Consider the following 19330-nt stretch of genomic DNA (forward strand, 5'->3'; position numbering starts at 1 on the left):
GTGTGGAGGCTCTTACCTGGTGACCCGTCGGTTACTGTAACAGGAATAAAGAGACGACTCATTACTATTTGCGAAGTTATTAAAGCATCAGCACAGTCAGATGTGATGGTTTGTAGTTTTAAAGCACTGACAAAAAAATGACTAATTCAAATTAAAGTTAAAATTTAAATGGCTGTAACTGTTTGCCCATTCAGGGGGAAACTATGGATTAAAATTAGATTTACATCACATCATCTGCTTTCTGAATGTGTAATAAAGCTGAAGGCCTCTAACGTTCAGTCCTGCTGTAACAATAGTTCTAACATGTTAAACTCATTTACTACACACATATGCTTCATTTCTCCTCTTAACGTTAACGAGCTGCTGTGTGTGTGTGTGTGTGTGTGTATACAAACATCTGCACACTACACAAACACACACTGAGTAATTAAACTTGCTGTGGAGGGTGAGTGATGATCTGAGAGGGAGCACTTTATTGGAAACTAATACCTCACATACTGGGTGTAGGAGGTATTGGAAACTAATCTCTCACACACTGAGGAAGAAATAATTATAGATGGAGGACACACTCACCTCCTGACGCCCATGTATATGCCTGAAGCTGGAACCTCTTTCCACATACTCATCCTCACCACCGGGTTCTCCTGCACCGCCCTGCACGCACACACGCACACACGCACACACACGCACACACAGCTACGCATTAGAAATGTCTGTACACAAAAATAAAGACACAAGTAAACACCAACACAAATGACTGAATATAAATCAGCTTCTTCTCCATCTGTCGCTGTTCAACCATCAGACAAACTGTGTTGAACATATGAACAGTTAACACAAAGCTCCATCATCAGAGGGGCTGCAGCCCTCAGCAGTAAATATCCTGTACCCACAGCTGACTCTGGTTTTATACAATACACAAATCTTGTATGTGTTTTGTGTACTCACACTTTGCGTAGCCTCTGTCTGTAAACCAGCAGAGAGACGACGGCCACCATCATACCGATCAGAAACATCCCAGCACTCAAACCCTCCACGACGCCACCTAGAGGCTCTGACACAGAACGACACATCAGATGACAGGTAGGGGGAGACAGATGGATCTCATTACCTTATAATGTCTCCTTGTTTCCTTCACTTGTGTTGTTTTTTTTTTTTTTTTTTTTTTAACTAATATGTTAGGTGAAGGGATTAAGATGTGAGGAATCAAAGGAGTGTGTGGAGTGTGTGAGTGTGGGTGTGGGTACTCACCTGCCTGTGTCCTGAGCGGAGCCGACAGGTAAGTGTCAGTGAAGAGCGGCTGAGGAACCTCATTGTGGTTTTCATCAAACAGTTTGGTGAAAGCTCGAACACTCAGCCTGAAGACACACACACACCCACACCCCCGGTCAGTGGCCTGCAGTGATTATAGCTGAGGATGTGAGCTGCCTTGCTCATGGGCTCGTGGCAGGATGTGTCTGCGTTGTGTACCTGTAGGAAGTTTTGGCTTTCAGTGGCCCATCACAGAAGTCACCATAGCTGTCCCTCAGGTAGAGATCGTCGTCATGGTAATGGTCACAGGTCCCACCCAGTCGGTCTCCTCCTTCCCCGAGGTTCACCTCCACCACCTGATCAATTAGCAATCCATCAGTTTGACTCACAACAAACAGAAATCACACAAAATCATGTTTTTTTTTTTTCCCTCAGTTTTTCTATTGTACTTATGTGTAAATTTATAGCAAAATTAAACCTAGGCATTTTAAATATAAATTTGTTGCTTAATTCAAAAAATGTGGGGACAATTTAAACCTATAAGCAAAACATTTCCACTAATGATCAGGCTACAAACATTCAAACACATTGTGTTTGAAAAAAGAAAAATTACTACTTATTCCATTTTTCCACAAAGTCACATCTCTTTCATGATTCCTACAACAAAGTTTCCTTTTTTAGAATGAGTGCTTCCTGTTACCTGTCCAGCAGAGGTCTCTGTATCCCGTGGACAGCGGCTGGGGAAGTACGCGGTCTGATAGGCTCTGACGGAGGAGTTGCTGATGTAGTCACGGTAGGAGGGCAGAGGGTGGCGCTGCTCCGGCTGCAGGAGCTCATTGGCTGTCAGAGGAGGAGGAGGAGGAGGAGAACAGTCAGAGTAGAACCTGATGGTAAATGATGAAGGAGGCTGAGAACAGTGAGATGTGCTGAAAAACTGTTAATTTTGATTTTTGGATTTGTCGAAATCTGGATCCTGTTGCATTTGACAGAGAAATTATCCTAAGTTTGTGCAGAAAACGTCCAAACTTCCATTTAATTTCAGAGAAGATTAAAGAAGCAGGAAATAAACAAATCCAAGAAGCTGAACCTACAGATTTTTAGCTTTTCTGCTTGGTGGAGAACATTTTCATTTTCTGAACTTGTAGCCTAATAAACAATCTGAAGTGCATCGTCTGAATTTTGAAAGGTGATGAAAAGATAACACCCTCCAACATGAGGACGACAGCTGGGCAGCGTCAGTGATCTGATCCAGATGTTTGGTGTCAGATCAGTCTGTGCACAGCTGGACATCAGTGCTGCTCTCTCATTTAAAGCGTGTGTTTGTACCGTCAGACTCGGCCACGATCACGGTGAAGTATCGGATGGCTCCGTTAGCGTCGCTGAACCAGGAGCAGTTGAAGCGAAACAAGATGGAGGACGATTTGACCTTCGATGACCTCTCACTGACACGAACACTGGGGGGCGGGACCGGAGGACCTGAGAGGAAAGAAATTGGTAAATAAAACATTAGAACAACAGATTTACTGTTTGTTAAAGGAATAACAAAAAAATACACTTGAAAAGCTATAAATGATAAAATTACTAACAACCACAATGAGAATTTCACTCATAACATTTATGATCTGGAATTATGAGATAAATCATAATTTTAACGTAATGTGGGCTTCTGTATTTTCTCAGGTTTTTTCATCTCATGGCAGAAAAGCAGTAAAACAACTTAATATATTTTCCACAGTCGTCGCCTTTTTTCTGTTTCCAGTCCAGTTGTGTCAGGATGATTTATAATGCAACACAGGCAGAGAGAGGAAGGTAGAGGAGAGGGTGGGAGAGACGGATGTGAACTGAGTGGAACAAAGAGAAGGAAGAAGTTTTCAGACAGTGTGTTTTAGGTCACGGTGACGTTCTGAAAGTTTGGAACGTTTTTTTTGTGTCAGAATATGAAAAGTAAACTGTGGTAGCTTGCACATGTTTTCAGAAACAGATTTTGGATTCCGACCGTATTGAAAGTACAGAATAAGACCAGCTTCACCCTCTAAACTTTAACAATGCCGTCGACCTCGGTACGTGAACTGTTCTGAAACTCGCTCCTGAGCCTTTACAAAGGATTTTACACACAAACTTAGAGGTGAATTAATGAATCAATCCACTCGGCTGTTCTTTGTTCCCTCTGCGTCTCCCAGGTGACCAGTCCTATTTAAACTGAGGATTTATTTAAACACCAGACTCCACTACTGCACCTGAGGCGGGCGAGAGAGAGAGAGAGAGAGAGAGAGAGAGAGAGAGAGAGAGAGAGAGAGAGAGAGAGAGTGTGTGTGTGTGTGTGTGTGTGTGTGTGTGTGTGTGTGTGTGTGTGTGTGTGTGTACAAAAACACACACATATATAAACTCACGGTCTATCATGGTGACAGTGGTGTGTGTTGCTGGTGGACTTGTCTCTCCGGCCGACAACACTCTGACCGTCACAGAGTACTTCCTGTATGCATCCAGGTGCTCCAGTGTTACCGTAGTGACGCCCCCAACCAGCCTCAGCGCGGAGGCCAGCTCCCCATTGTCATGGCGGCGACACTCGACCTCGTAGGAGTCAAAGTCAGAGACGGGAGGAGACCAGGAGCAGGAGAGGGAGGAGGGCGAGAGGGGGAAGCAGTGGATGGACTTCAGAGGAGACGGACCTGTATGAGGAGAGGAGACATGGAGGGAAGAGTTTGTCCAATGAGTTCACATTTTTCATTTTCTGACGATGAAACCTGATCTCTGTCACTTCACAGTGGCTTCAGAGATTATTCAGACCTTCAGCCAATAATCCATACTGACAGAGAAAATGTGTTTCAAAAATAACTGTAAACATATTAACTTCTGAGGCTCTGTCAGAAAATTTTCACTTTATTATGGATTATTGATTGTAAATCGATGGGGGAAAAAATACTATTTCAGCTTAGACAAACATGGCTGTGGTGGTTCCTCCCTTGTGTTTTAGCAGAGTCTGGATCTAATAAATCCTGCAGCACCTCTCTGGCCTCAGCTGAAAAACAATGAGGGACTAGGTCAGCATTTACATTTTTATTCCCTGCAGCCAAAACCTCAGAGACAAACTGTGATGAAAAATGGATCGGAAGCTGGAGACAGTCTGAGCACCGTGCTCTCATTTCATGTTCAAACCCTTTGCTCTGCTGCCACCTCCTGGTTAAAACAGACAACACATCTGGCAGAATTTAATCAATTTAAAAGTGAGGATTTTCTAAAACTGAATTTAATTTTTTTCCACCTACTTGTCCTGACGCTCCCCTGGATTGGCTGACTCCTGACTGTGGGCCCACCTCCAGACCCGCCCCCGCTGATGGTCGTCACGGTGAAGTTATACAGTCGCCCTGGAAACATCCCGCCCACAATGCACCCAGTCAGGTTGGTCTGTGTGACTAACAGCTGATCAGGAGGAGTCCACTGAAGGCTGAAGTTATCGTAGTCCCCGGAGGTGGGACCAGACCAGGACATCTCTCTCATCTCATTGGTTGGGCCTTGTTTGACATGCAGCTGGGTGGGTGGCTCTGGAGCTGGAAGGACAGAATAAAAATATTAATACGAGTATTAATGAATTAGTTATTTGTGTTCCTGTGTGTTTTTTCTTGACTTACAGGTGCGTCCCAAAGCTGAGATGTTATTGGTCAGCTCCCCGCTGTGCGTGATGACCTCAGCACGGTACAGCCTACCAGGGACCAGTCCTTGGAACGTGTGACTCCTGTGCTGCGCCCCCAGCATCTGAGCTGCCAGAGCGGCTCCAGAAACATCGTATAACGCCACCTGAACACAAAAGGTTTAATACCAGTGCCACGTTAGCCAGTGTGGGGAGGTTTGTTATTCAAATGACAAATGTTCAGTATTGTAAAAAGACACAAACATGACAGAAAACTATATACCATTAAAACATTAAATGCCATTACTCTAATGCAAGAATGAAAACTAACGTTAAGAACTGATTTCATTCGTTAAGAAGAAACATGCAGAGGTACATTCTATACAGTCCTTGACCAACGGCAGTTACTACAAACGAAGAACTAAAACAGCATCTTTGACTGTCTTAAAGTAGTGAAAAAAAAAACTGTTAAGTATTTGGGGGGGGGGGGGAATAAATAAATAAATAATAAATATTCTCTCCGGTGTGCTCAGTATGAAAGTCTGCTGTCTGCAGGCAGAGACTTTCATACTCAGAGTTGGGATTTACGAAATGCACAGTCAGACTAAGATACGGCTCGGTCGCTGTGCGTGACCACATATCAGCAGCTGTGGCATAATACTCCACATCTTTCAGCTCTGTTAGCACTTTTTCTTTCCACTCACACGGACAGCTGTGGGATGGAAACCTGGCTGAAGTCCCGGTGTCTTCGGCTGCTCTTATCATCCGGAGTGACGCTGGTAAAACCTGCTGGAATTGTCTGTTCGCTTCTTCGGGCCTGAGCATCATTTTCACACTTTCAGCGGAACTTTTCCGTCATGCAGATACCTGCGCTGATTTTTCAGGTGTCGGTATAAACTGGTTGTGTTTCCGCTGGATGCTGCAGCTTCAGCGCGACAGGTTTTGCACAGAACCTGTTTCTGCTGCACGTAACTCCGCTTGTGCTCCAGCTGAAGCCATTTGACTAATGAAGCAGCAGGTGGAGCAGGTGATACTGATTGCGTTAGCCTGACCTGTGCACGAGCAGCACGCCGCTTCTGATCGGTGAGCTCGGCAGGTAGGGAGACGGCAGGTATGTGGAAAATAGTGGACACAGCAGATCCTGGGTCAGTCAGGAGCACTGCAAAAACCCGCAGCTTTGCCGATCACATGATCGCGTTGTCTGAAAATCGCTGTTTCCGTAAGAAAACCATAAATCGTTCAGTCCTAATTAAGTGGTAAAAGTTACCTGATATTTTCTCTTTATTTTACGCTGTAAAGAGTCAGTAAATTATTTCTTATAGCACCTTAGGCCATTTTATGGGAACCACCCTAGTTGGGTTATTATCAGGAAATTTTACATTGACTTGGTCACAGATGCTCAGCCTCTCATAAAAATCATTACAGGAAGAAAATGCAGTCACTGTGATTCTTAGCATCATGTACAGTTAAAAAAAAAAACAGCATGATTTACTTATTTCCTTGGACATTTTTTTTTATTATCATGTAACATGTAAGAACCAGGCTCTCCATCTGGCAGGGTTCCTGTCTGTTTACCTGATAGCTGCTCCAGCTTCCCTCTCCATGTTGCCAGCTGACCGTCAGTCTGTCCGTCCGTCCTGAACTCTGAGCCTGAAGAGACGAAACTGGAGACGGGACTGCAGAAGAGACAAGGCAGAAAAGGTGATGATGGTGTTGATGATCACAGTGGTGGTGGTGGGGATGATGATGATGATGACATATTGACTGACCCGTCCTGGCGAGCACAGAGGAGTCGCTGCTCATGCCTCTGCTCCAGCTCACCACCTGCAGCCTGTACAAACTTCCTGCTCTCAGGTCAGAAAAGACACAGCTGTGTGCATTGGAACTGACTTTCTGCAGGTCCACCAGCTCACCTACAGCCTGAAACACACACACACACACACTGTTACACTAAGCTAAACTATGACTATAACCTGACATTAACCTGCCACACGAAGAGACAGAGACACAGACAGACAGAATAAATCCACAGGCAGATACACTGAGGAGAACTGGTTCTGGTTTAAAGGCAAATCCTGATCTGATTCAGGTTTCTTCTCTTTCCCGCTCTTTGCTGTGTGTAGTTACATATGAGACTTTAACCTCTTACAAATTCCATCTCAATGAATCGGTGTGAGTGGAATCAGCAAAGCTCCACTCACCTGGTGATTGGCTGTTGCCTCAGGGACACTGTAGAGGGACAGGTCATAGATTTCCACGTGGCCGTCTGAGGGACGCCAGGTGAAGGAGAGAGAGGAGGTGTTGGTTGAAGTGAGCGTTAGGTTGCTGACTGCGGCCGGACCTGAACGAGGGATGGAGAGAGAGTCGTCTCAACTAAAAGTGATAAACAGCCACAGCTCACCCTCTGCACAGCAGACAGGAAAAGCACAGGTGTGCTTGGTCCTCGTATTGTCCCTGCTGGAACAGAGCCATCGCTGATGTGTTCCTAATAAAGAGACTCACGTGTTTGCCCCTCTGCTGTGGCCTCCAGTGACGGGACTCCACCGCTCAGCGTCACCACCCTCACACGATAACGCTTCCCTGAGGTCAGGCCCTCCAGCCGTTCGCTCTGACTCTCCACAGACACCGAGCGATTGGCCACGATGACGCCGGCCTCGTCCAGTAACTGCAGACTGTAGCTGTCGTAAACACCCACCGGTCTCTCCCAGCTGACGGTGAGGCTGTGGGTGGTGTGGTCGTTATCCGCCTGCAGCGCGGTGACACTGGCTGGAGCTGGAGGGGGGTAAACACACAGACTCATCAGAATTATTCAGAATAAATTAATTTCTATTAATCTTATCAGTGGTTCAGTCTCACCTGTCCTACCGCTGGCTGTACTGGAATTGGTCAGCTTCCCGCTCAGTGATTGGACGGTGATGGTATATGTGCGGCCTGGGACCAGATCCAGAAAGTCCAGGGAGGAGACGTGTTTAGGGACGGGACGAGTCTCGAGGATGACCCCGTCCTGGAGACGGGAAGACAAAGGTCTGCTTTTAACACTGTTCAACAAACACTATGATTTGAAACTGACTTTATTCATCTCATTTATTCATTTGAATTTGTTATGGTTTATTTACAGCTGCTGTTTCATCGACCTGACTTCACCCTTTTGATTTTATATGCTTGTGATATTTGATTATTCTCTTCATTATATTGTGTGTGTCTTGCCCAGGACGCTCTTGGTGACTGTTCATGTCTTTCCTGTTAAATAAAGTTATATACAGATGACTGCCAGATGTCGATCCATCCTCTGTTTCTTTCACTCTAAATAAAAACTGAATTCATCCTCTCATGGTGAACCTGATATGTGCAGTTGGACTGACCGTGGATAACAAGGAGACAATGTAAGTGTCCAGGTCTCCGTCTCCAGGTGTCCAGGTGACCAAGAGTCCACCAACAGAGTCCTTCAGACCAGGTCGAGGAGCCATGTGCAGGTTCCCTACTGAACTGGGAACTGGAGAGGAGACCACAGTGAGAGGAGAGAAGTCTCGTGATGATTAAAATGAAGTTGTACAGTGACGCTGAATCTTCCTACCCGTCCGTCCCTCAATGAACTGGGCTCTCTGGTTCGGCCCGCTGAACGTCGACACCACGATCTTATAAAGACGGCCGGGGGTCAGAGAGGTCAGCCGGTGACGCTGCACCTCGCTGCCCAGCGTGACTGGAGGGAAAACCCGAGTGTCGTTGAAGAGCAGAGTGACCTGGAGACAAGTGGTGTAATGATTTGAGGCCAACACTAAAACCCTACAGACACGCTGCAGGTCGGTCACTGTGCACAGGCATCATCCACAGATTTCTCTCACTCTGATTAGGATGTAAAAACAGTATAAATACTAATATTGCGTCAATAATAGCTGTGAGAAAACAGACTTCTCACCTCATAATGGTCCACATCTCCAGGGGCGGGGCTCCAGGTGACAGTCAGATCACCTGTTCCTACGTTACCTAACGACAAATTTCCCACAGCTGCTGGAACTGAAGAAAAACAAGACATTCACTCAAAATCCTTATTAAAAGCACAACAAACACTTTTTATATTTCCCCCTGGTTTGTGACTGACAGGTGCGTCCGTCGGTAGAGGCGCTGCTGACGTAGCCTCCGCTCCAGGTTTCCACGGTGACGGTGTAGAGTCTCCCCGGCGTCAGAGACGAGAAGACGCACTCGTTGTTGCTGGCGGAGACGCTCTTGTTCTGCAGGACACTGTGGTTGTAACGGATCAGAACCACGTAACGGTCCAGATCTCCAGCCGCGTGGCGCCAGTACACCTGCACACAGCACAGGAGCCTTTCATAATATTTGTTTTATCTCTTCCTTGTTAAATGCAGCTCTTAAGTTCAAACTATCTGAGAAGGAAAAATCTGCTTTAGTTAAGCTGCTCACAGCGTGACCACATCACCTGTGACAGGGGTTCACAGGTATAAATGTACAGCAGATATTTATGTGGAGTGCAAATTCAATATCTATACAAAAGCACAAACACACCTTGAGGAAGTCATCTCTGGCAGAGTGAACAGCTGTTGGGTTCTCCACAGCGGCAGGTTCTGCAAAACAAGCAACAAGAAAATACAGAACAAAATTTAGAAACAACGTTCAGACATGTTGAACATCCGCTCTGCTTTGTTGAGCTGCGAATAAATAAAGTTTGAACTGTAAATGCAAATGTAAACATGAACTACAATGATGTGAACTCGGGCTGAAGGATTTTAGGAAAAGATCTAATTGCGATTCTTGTGTCCAGCGAGTGGAGGAAGTTTTTAAATCCGTCTTCGGTGACCGTGTTAACAGTCAGCATGTCCTCGGCAGTGTAGTGTGTTCTGGCAGTCGTTGTCTCCCGGAGTCTTCGGCTGCTCTTATCATCCGGAGTGACGCTGGTAAAACATGCTGGAATTGTCTGTTCGCTTCTTCGGGCCTGAGCATCATTTTCACACTTTCAGCGGAACTTTTCCGTCATGCAGATACCTGCGCTGATTTTTCAGGTGTCGGTATAAACTGGTTGTGTTTCCGCTGGATGCTGCAGCTTCAGCGCGACAGGTTTTAAACAGAACCTGTTTCTGCTGCACGTAACTCCGCTTGTGCTCCAGCTGAAGCCATTTGACTAATGAAGCAGCAGGTGGAGCAGGTGATACTGATTGCGTTAGCCTGACCTGTGCACGAGCAGCACGCCGCTTCTGATCGGTGAGCTCGGCAGGTAGGGAGACGGCAGGTATGTGGAAAATAGTGGACACAGCAGATCCTGGGTCAGTCAGGAGCACTGCAAAAACCCGCAGCTTTGCCGATCACATGATCGCAGTTTCGATCAGAAAACCATAAATCGATCGGTCCCAATGTGATTTCAACGTATAAACAGAGGAAAATACAAATTGACCCAAACATAAAACATGAGTATATATTATGCCTCCTTACGTGTTCGTGCTTGAACCGTGGTTGAGTTCTCCAGCTCGCCGCTCCTCGTTACTATGACAACCGTGTATAGCCGACCGGCGACCAACGAGCTGAAGGAGCACTCAGGTAGCGAGGAGTGCGACACGGCGAGCGTGTGGACGATTCCAGTCCCGTCCTGAAGACGAACCAGGTAACTGTCCACCACGCCCACCGCCGGACGCCACAACACCTGCAGAGCATCGGACCTGCCGCCGTTAGAAACGGTCACCTCAGAGACGGATGCTGGGGCTGAGAGAAAGACATGGCTGCTTATAACAGGATTTTCTCTTCTATATTTAACATTAAAGTCAGAAACAAACACGAGAGCAACAGAACACGAAGTCTGATTTTATCTATCAACCAATACAAGGTCATCCGAGGAGGCTGAGGGCGGTCCTGAAAATAACTGGGACATTCTGTGGGAACACAATAGGTGCTCTGAGCAGGAAGGTGTGTGTGTGTGTGTGTGTGTGTGTGTGTGTGTGTGTGTGTGTGTGTGTGTGTGTGTGTGTGTGTGTGTGTGTGTGTGTGTGTGTGTGTGTGTGCAGGAAGCCTTTGAGTTGGGCGTCTTTGTGTGTGTGGAACATTCCAAACTGTCTTTCTGGTATTGTTCTAAAAACCCTCTGATGTTATCACATAGTTATACACTTCTACTGATGCATACACATACACACACATACACTTTAAATGTTTGTAACACTAACACTGTACATATGAATCTATAAAGGTTTCCATAGTAAAGCTGTGATGATGATCAATAACTGACAGCTGTTAAATCAATGAAGTTGTGAAAATCACAAACAGGGAATCAAGTCTGTAGAAACACTTTCTCAAACCGTCGTATCAGGACATCTTCAGACTGAACTGTTCACATTACTGCTCAGTCTGAAAGCTGTTGATGGTCTGATGAGGGGTCACTGAGTTTTTCCTGTTAACAGCAGCTGAATGTGTTTGAGGGGAAGCAACACAAATCCTGCACGGAGATATTGTCTCTACACAATAAGAGCCCGACTGACCGACAATCAAACAGCCTTATATAACCAGGAGCAGAGTGTGTTTGTGTGCTGGGAACTCTTCACATTATTTTGGCTTCTTCAACAATAACAGAGTGTTGTAGTAGCTGGGAAACAAACATGCATGTCACATGTTCATTAAAATGAACGGAGGCTTTTTGCAAATGTAAGAAAAGACATTAAAATTTATTTTGATTTACTGCATTTATTTAAATGATCTGAGGCTGTGAACAAAAACACCTGTTATATGGAAACAGAAAGTTTTTTTTCCAGGAAGCTTTCTCAGAAAATATTAGGAAATTACTTTAGGTCGATTGAAATAAATAAATACATGTAGACTACAAAAGAATAAAAGGTCAAATATCAGATTTAGGTTGTGGTGTCTCACCTGTGTAAGCCTCCAGACTAGTGGTTTTAGACTGCAGCCACCCACTGACAGTGGCAGTCTGCAGCCTGTAGAGGGCGCCGGGTGTTAAACCAGTCAGCAGCAGAGAGGAAGAACCCAGTGGAACGCTGAGGTTCTGAACCACAACACTGTGGAGGACGAGGACAGTTTAGTGTCCACACTGATGTAAATAAACAGATTTTTAAGAAATGCAGATAAATTTAAAAACTCAGGTGTTACAGTGAAATCTGTGAGGTGTCAGAGTCTGTGTGTTTACTACATGTCCAGGACTTAGAGTAACTCTGTGCTGGAAACACAGAGATGGACCTGAAATTTGTCTTCTTAGCTGAAGACAGAACACACACACACACCTGTCTTGCAGCAGGGTCAGTATGTATGAGTCCACGTCCCCTTCTGGTTTTTCCCATGATGCCTGGAGGCTGTTGACTCCTGAGCTGCTCAGACTGATGGTGTGCAACGCCATGGGAACTGCAACACACACACACAAACACACTGTCTAGTTCATATACAGAACACGCACCTGAGGATCAGGGTCTTCAAAATCCTGGTAATAATCCAATGTGTGAAATGTCCTATTCATTTGATCACAGCATGTATGTGGAAAATAGTTTCCATCAGAAAACCACAAATCGTTCAGCCCTAATATTCTATTTATACTTTTAAAATCCGTTTTATTAAACACTTTCTAAGTGCTCACTGAAACAGTAATTCTGTTCTATAAATCCCACCAGGTCTTAACATTTTCATGTAGAATTTAATAAATCAGAATAAACTTCACCCTGTTTCGATTACACACACACACACCTGTCCTTCCTTCCACTGACACAGACGTGTTCAGTGTCCCGCTCCTCGTCGTCACAGTGATGGTGTACTGTCTCCCAGGTGTGAGGACATTTAACGTGCACTCCCTCATGTTAGGCTCCATCTCCCTGGTAGCCACGGTGATATTATCTGGGAGATTCAGGACAGAGTAAGTAGAATGTTAATAGACCGTTTGGTTTGGCTTATCAGTCTGATTCTGGCTGATTTCTGCCATCTGACGAATCATTACCGTGACGAATGGTGAGGAAGTAGCTGTCACGTAACCCGGAGTGGGCGTGGCTCCACATGGCACTGAGCGAGGTCTCGTCCGAGTGTCGAATGTGGAGATCCACCACCGGAGCGGGAGCTGCAGAGACGACGGGTGTTTAGGTTCGTCAGACTTTCTCTGACATTTCTAAAGTAATGTAATGATCATCATTTTTATACTGGGTATATTTTCCATAATACATTTATGTTTCCAGATTGTCTGTCATATATTTGTGTAGTTATAGCACTGTGTATTTCTGTAGTAATATAAACTTTTTTGTCACATTTCTGTAGAATTGTGAACGGTGTGCTATAAATATGTATTTCCTGTTATAAAATTATATAGTTTGTTTCATATATTTATGCAATAAAATATTTAGTTCAGTATTCATAGACAGACATTTTTTTTTTTTACACTAAAACATATTTATCATATCTCTGCCATTATTTATATTTTATTTCACATCTCTGATCTGATGATGTACATTTATTTCTGCAGTTTCACCTGTTGCTCCGTCACAGCTGCTCTCAGCCGTCAGTCCTCCACTCTCCACCCTCAGCACGGCTCTATACTTCTTTCCAGGCGTTAGACTTGTCCCAGGGAAGATAAACTCCACTGCATCCCAGGCCACTGTGGTACTGACTAACGTCTGGGAGCCGTCAAACAGGAACAGACTGTAATTCTCCCAGCGGCCACGGGGGGGCACCCAAGACAGGAGGAGTCCCCCGGAGGAGGAGGGAGACAGGGAGAGGAGGGACACCGCTGATGGAGCTGGAGACAGGAAAAAGACAGGATGAAGAAAAGACGAGAAAGAAAAACAACATAAATGAAAAGAGCAAAGTCTCACCCGTGCTGACGGTGATGTTTGATTGGCTCGTCAGCTCGCCACTCTTTGACACAACGACGACCTGATAGGTTGAGCCGGGAGTCAGCTGATCGACGGCGATCTCTGTGGCTTCAGGAGGAAGCGTCGTCTCCCAGTGGCTCGTGCCATTGGCTGAGAGGGTGACGATGAGCGAGTCCAGGTCGCCCTCGGGTCGTTGCCATGACAGCAACAAGCTTGTGCTGTTGCGAAAGCTGGTGGTGAGGTTGGTCACGGGAGAGGGAACTGCGAAGAAAAGGAGACGCAGATATAAAATATATTTTTTTATTAAATTTTATTTATCCTTTCTCTCTCTCTCTCTGTACCTGTCTGGGCTCCAATCATCCTGCTGTTCTGCAGATCTCCAGCCTCCGTCACCACGGTAACGTTGTACAGCCGTCCCGGCGTCAGGTTGACCAGTGCGTGCTGTGTTGTCGTGCTCTCTAAAGTCTCGTTCTTCAGCAGACCTGGAGGGAGGCCATGAATGTCTGAACCAGGTCTAATGATGATTCGCCAAAGTTTTGTTGAGACATTTCACTCTGGTCCTGGACCAGATGACCGAACATTTGCTATAGAGTCACACTGCAGGCATGACTAAGACCTGCACATATCTATTCCCTCCATTTTAATCTCACAGTGTCACTGAACGCCTCATTTGTGTTGGAACAGTTTGGATTTGAAGACAGACCTGAGTGATCCGGACTCTGAGCTCGCTCCCACAGCTGCAGCCTGAAGCGCTGCGTCCTGCCGGGGCCGGCCTGCCAGGAAAGACCCAGGCTGCAGCAGGTCCTGGAGGTCACCGCCAGGCCGCTCACCGCTGACGGCCCTGAAACAACACAACACACACACAGACACACACGGTCAGGAAACAGAAGCAGTGATGAACACAACACCAAACTCAACTATTAACCTATCATTGAGGTCACAGTTACAGGTGGTGTTTGTTGTACAGAGCTACATCATACAGAAATGTTTCTAACCTCTGAATATAATAAATTCAGTACAATTCTAAAACATACGATTCAATAAATACCTTGATGACTGACACTGTGGGTCTCAGGACTGTATAAAGTTTATAGCAGAACTGTTGCAGTAGATTCTACAGGTCCCTAATAAAGTAGACACTGAGTGCTTCAATAACACCCCAACATTAGACCTTTGTCTTGCTCATGTAGTGTGATCTCCCGGAGTCTTCGGCTGCTCTTATCATCCGGATAAACGCCGTAACTCCGCTTGTGCTCCAGCTGAAGCCATTTGACTAATGAAGCAGCAGGTGGAGCAGGTGATACTGATTGCGTTAGCCTGACCTGTGCACGAGCAGCACGCCGCTTACTCGTCAGTCAGGAGCGCTGCAAAAACCCACATGATCGCGTTGTCTCAAATCGCAGTTTCCATCAGAAAACCATGAATCGTTCAGTCCTACCCTCTCACTCGTCTTCCTGGGTTAAGTGTTTGTGTGGTCGTGTCGCCAGTGGTGCTTCAAAATGAGGCTGAACAACATTATCAGGCTGCCACATCTCTCCATCTCTGCCCTGAGCGACGCTCGCACAAAGCATTTTCTCCATCTTCAGTCCGACTGTCCATGTTTAGTATAATTATAATTATATTTAGATCAATGTGAATGCATTTATAAAGGAATGTCAGTTGTTTAAGAGTCCATTAAAAAAACACTAAACAAATATTCATATAACTGTTTAAGTGTTTATATACGAGTTGCTGTAAAAGCCTCTGTCCTCAGCCTGCTCAGCAGCAAACAGCAGACAGGCTCAGTCAGAGAGCGGCTGCTGAACATGGCGCAGCATTTAGCAGCTAAAGAGCCAGATGTTTCCCTCAGGAGCTGGTGGAGGGAACCCTGGACTGAGAGTCCTCAGGTGGACTCAGAGACCACCTCGTGTGCCAGGTGTGGTGTTTTCAGCTTGTTCTGCTGCCAAGTGGCCAAAAGGTCAATTAAAAGTTTTAATGAACCAGTTAATGAAAGGTGAGCAGTTAAAAGGAGCAGAGGGTGTGTGAGCACCAACCAAAGGTCAGTGTTCGTAACAGTCACGGTGCCTTCCAAGATAAGAAACCACAAACGCCACAGCAGAAGTGTTTTGCATTGCTGAGAAGGTTACTGTCAGGAGTCGACTGGGTGCAGTAACACCCTGTTTCCTCCAAATGCTACACACATATACATGTACACAAAGACACACTAACACACACATACACACACCCTCACGCCCTTTTCCAGTGCTTCCCACAGAACAAAGAAACAATGGAGGCAGGAAATGGCTGAACTCTGAGCTCTGCCCACGATGGAAATACACACTGAAAGTCCAACTTCTGTTCTGGACGCCCTCCAGTGTAGACACGCAACACACACACACACACACACACACACACACACACACACACACACACTTACATGTACTTTAACCGCTCTATCACTCTCTCAGCAGGCAGCAGTTCCTGTAGCTAATCACAGAGCTACAGAGAGGGGAAGCTTCATGACATTAACTGGGAGAGACACACAGACACAAACACGCACGCACGCACACAAAGACTCAACACGACATGGAGGTCAGGTCGTGTTCTTTCACTTCAAACCACGAGAGGTCAGAGGAGATGGAAACAATAGAACAAAACAGAATACAACAGAACACTTGGACTAAATACTGTGAACTGGAGGTTTGACTTCAAACGTCTCCAGCATGTAGACATGGCAGGTTGTCACAGGTACAGGTGTGTCCACCCACATATACAGAAAACCTTCAGACAGATTTGATTAAATGCTAAACTAATTCTCTGGTTGCAGCTTCTCTAATATTCAGATATGGGAAGAAAAATAATATTTTTTTTTTTGATTAATTGCTTTGTCAATAAAATGTCAGAAAATAGTGAAAAATGTTGATTAAAATTACCCACAGTCAGAGGTGATCTCATTTGATGGCTGACCTTTCTCAGCATCGTGACAAGTCAAACACAGGTGTAACTAATGACATTAATAATGGCCCAGTTCCACTTACTGTGTGTGTGCTGGTTCACTTGCATTGGAACAGAGCCATCAGTAATGTTATTGGTTCCACCTGTGCATGAAAAGGGCCCCGAAACCACTCAAATTAAAAACAGAGCATTTTTAGATCCTAGCAGTAAAACTGAACCTGAATGTTGTACATGGTGCCAAAGAAACCAAATATACATTTGGGGAAATGTGGATAAAGTTTTGCACACGACATCCAGAGTAGTTTTGGGGTTGAATATTGTCAGTACAGGATCAGGACTTACTGGTGTGCAAGGTGAGGTTTGCCGTCTCCCCGTCTGTCTGGGATTTGACCTGCAGCTGGTAGGCGATCCCAGGCTCCAGCTGATCCAACACACAGGTGAAAACATCTTGAACGCCCTTATTCCCGCCATCCTCCCCTCCCAGCTGGTTGTTTCCCAGAGAGTCAGCTCCAGTCGCCTCCACCCGCCTCTCCTCCATCGCTTCCTCTCCTCGCTCCCGGCCTCCGATCTCATTAGTCTCTAACTCCTGGTCTCCTTTTCTTCTTCTTCTACACTCGCCGTAGTCTGCTCCAGTGTCCAGAGACATCACGATGAAGGAGCAGTCCCGTCCAGGTGTGTTAACAGTCAGTGATATGGGGTCCAGACTGGAATCTGGTTCAGATACAGAGATGCTACATGGGGCAGACTGGTCCTCTGTGGGAGCTGCACTGCTCCAATCCTGACAGGAGACATGATATGAACATCAGTGAGATGACGCATGGCACCTGATCCTAAAAATGAGATATAATGTGCTAATTGCTGGCCTTCAGAGGTGCAGGTACGGTGGAGTTTATTACCTTTGGACAGATCTGCAGCAGCTTTTTATCCTTTCTTTTATTTTTCATTTGATGAAATTATGCAAAACCAAAAACATTCAGCACCAAACAGACTGTGCAGCTATTTAAAGAACTATTGCTGCAGTGTCCGTGTGTTTTTATCACTTTCTGGGTTTGACCGTTCACCCGACCTCTGACATGGTGCATGTTTGAGTGTTTGTGCAGTGAGTGATACTGTAGTTGGTCTCAGCTGTTCTGAGCTCTATAACCTTTAAGACTGGGAAGCAGAACAGAACATAAAATAATTTGTCACTGATAATGAAGTTAAGGGAGTTCAGAAACAACAATGCTGAGGGAGGAGGCACTGACAGATAAACAGACAGGAAGAGAAGGAAATGATGACTGAGGAAAATGAAACGCTGCAAATATCAGTGGAACATACAGAACTGAGCCCTGCAGGCTGCTCTGACACTGATCATTCATCCTCTTTATACAGTCACAATGTCATTAAAAGTTCAATATTATAAGGACGCGCTCACCTGAGTCTCACCTGAATTCCCAGGTATGATGGTAAATTTGAAAACACCACATTTAGCAGATTACAAGCTCACACTGCGTAAGATGATTAGATAATTGGCAGAAAATTAATGAATCAGGTTAAAGCTTCTCAAAGCCGATGATGTTAGGCTTTCCTTTGTCATATCAGACTGTAAACTTGTTGGTCAGATAAAAGTTAGTTAGGGTTTTAGGATCTGACAGCAGACACCTGTCAGTACACAACAATTACCTGAGAAAATAATCTGCAGATTAAACTGATGATGAAAATAACTCTTCGGCGCAGCCCTAATGATCTTTCCTTCAGCTGATGCAAAGTGGCTGTTACAAGCGCAGTGCTGCATTTGAGACACCTTAATTATTCATCAACTGATTTCATAAATAAAGGTATGAGATAAAAAGGTGGGATCAGACTGACCTGGACCAGCAGCAGCAGTGAGGTGAACCACAGGGAGCAGAGATAACTATGAACTTTACATTTCAGCATTTTGATCCTCCTTCAGATCCTCAGACAGAGCAAACACCACCATAATCCTGAGGCTGAGGTAGAAGAGGTGCGTTTAGATTCACTGTTCAGGGCAGATTTCAGAACGTATCCTTTCCTTTTATCTCTGTGGTCTTCAGCGTAGAACAATCCTTCTGGAAAATTAAAGCTGGAAAAGAAAACAACCAGTTCAATGTCCTTTTTCAGTCTCTGAGAACAGGTTAATTCCTTATTTGACAAGAAGAGTTTTCATTTTTTCCCAGATATTCAGTCTCTTTTGTTTGTCGTCTCTTCTCGGTCTCATGTCCATCCTCAACTCAAAGCTCTCAGACTCAGTCTTTCCTCTTTCCCCTGGACTTGCTGCCTGTCTCACGAGCTGTATGTCTCTCTTCCTGCCTGTCTCTCTGTCTCTCTGTCTCTCTGTCGGTCAGACTCTATAGTGTTGAGGTTGGGAGTCACTAACGGACTTCCTCAATCAAGCCAAAAGCTCTGTGAGTCACTGCAAAGGCACGACTACAAACCCTGGATGGATGGAGGCTATAAATAGGCCTGTAACTACAATAGCAGCTCACCTAGCTGCTCTGACAGCAGAGGTAAAATAAAAATAGAGACGAGCGTTTGATTAATTCCCACTGAGACGGGATCGTCGTGGATTTCAGAGTTTGCTGTGTCTCCTTTTGTCTTGACAGTGCCGTCTCTTGATGTGGCTTTGTCAGGTGTAAATTTAGTTCTGGATCCATATTAAATCCCTCCTTTGGTTCTGGTGTTAAACTTAAGCTCATTAAGAAGAAAAAAATCATTACAACAC

At 45.3% G+C, this 19330-nt stretch overlaps 1 protein-coding gene and 1 long non-coding RNA gene across 3 annotated transcripts in view; one reads left to right on the forward strand and one right to left on the reverse strand.

Annotated features, from left to right (window-relative positions):
• The window catches only part of LOC121176464, a 12628-nt gene extending 11750 nt beyond the window's left edge, over positions 1–878 (forward strand). For both annotated transcript variants that reach the window (XR_005892987.1, XR_005892988.1), the window contains exon 7: positions 1–878. This exon is cut by the window's left edge and continues 17 nt beyond it. This is a non-coding gene — a long non-coding RNA (uncharacterized LOC121176464).
• LOC121176450 (receptor-type tyrosine-protein phosphatase beta-like) overlaps positions 1–18908 on the reverse strand; it is a 29186-nt gene extending 10278 nt beyond the window's left edge. Inside the window, exons 1-31 of the mRNA XM_041030515.1 lie at positions 18457–18908; positions 16951–17386; positions 14378–14515; positions 14016–14156; positions 13675–13935; positions 13332–13598; positions 12810–12926; positions 12563–12709; positions 12109–12226; positions 11741–11886; positions 10322–10588; positions 9401–9459; positions 8979–9183; positions 8796–8893; positions 8454–8619; positions 8242–8372; positions 7736–7883; positions 7382–7651; positions 7081–7220; positions 6649–6799; positions 6455–6555; positions 4881–5046; positions 4518–4799; positions 3642–3920; positions 2578–2727; positions 1952–2091; positions 1471–1607; positions 1252–1358; positions 949–1054; positions 574–654; positions 17–34 (exon numbers count right to left, since the gene is read on the reverse strand). Of these exons, the coding sequence (XP_040886449.1) occupies positions 17–34; positions 574–654; positions 949–1054; positions 1252–1358; positions 1471–1607; positions 1952–2091; positions 2578–2727; positions 3642–3920; positions 4518–4799; positions 4881–5046; positions 6455–6555; positions 6649–6799; positions 7081–7220; positions 7382–7651; positions 7736–7883; positions 8242–8372; positions 8454–8619; positions 8796–8893; positions 8979–9183; positions 9401–9459; positions 10322–10588; positions 11741–11886; positions 12109–12226; positions 12563–12709; positions 12810–12926; positions 13332–13598; positions 13675–13935; positions 14016–14156; positions 14378–14515; positions 16951–17386; positions 18457–18525 (5042 nt within the window). The 5' untranslated portion in view covers positions 18526–18908. The remainder of the gene's footprint in view (positions 1–16; positions 35–573; positions 655–948; positions 1055–1251; positions 1359–1470; positions 1608–1951; positions 2092–2577; positions 2728–3641; positions 3921–4517; positions 4800–4880; positions 5047–6454; positions 6556–6648; positions 6800–7080; positions 7221–7381; positions 7652–7735; positions 7884–8241; positions 8373–8453; positions 8620–8795; positions 8894–8978; positions 9184–9400; positions 9460–10321; positions 10589–11740; positions 11887–12108; positions 12227–12562; positions 12710–12809; positions 12927–13331; positions 13599–13674; positions 13936–14015; positions 14157–14377; positions 14516–16950; positions 17387–18456) is intronic.
• Positions 18909–19330: the final 422 nt, after the last annotated feature.

This window comes from Toxotes jaculatrix, chromosome 22, assembly GCF_017976425.1.
Source record: "Toxotes jaculatrix isolate fToxJac2 chromosome 22, fToxJac2.pri, whole genome shotgun sequence".
Lineage (NCBI taxonomy): Eukaryota > Metazoa > Chordata > Actinopteri > Toxotidae > Toxotes > Toxotes jaculatrix.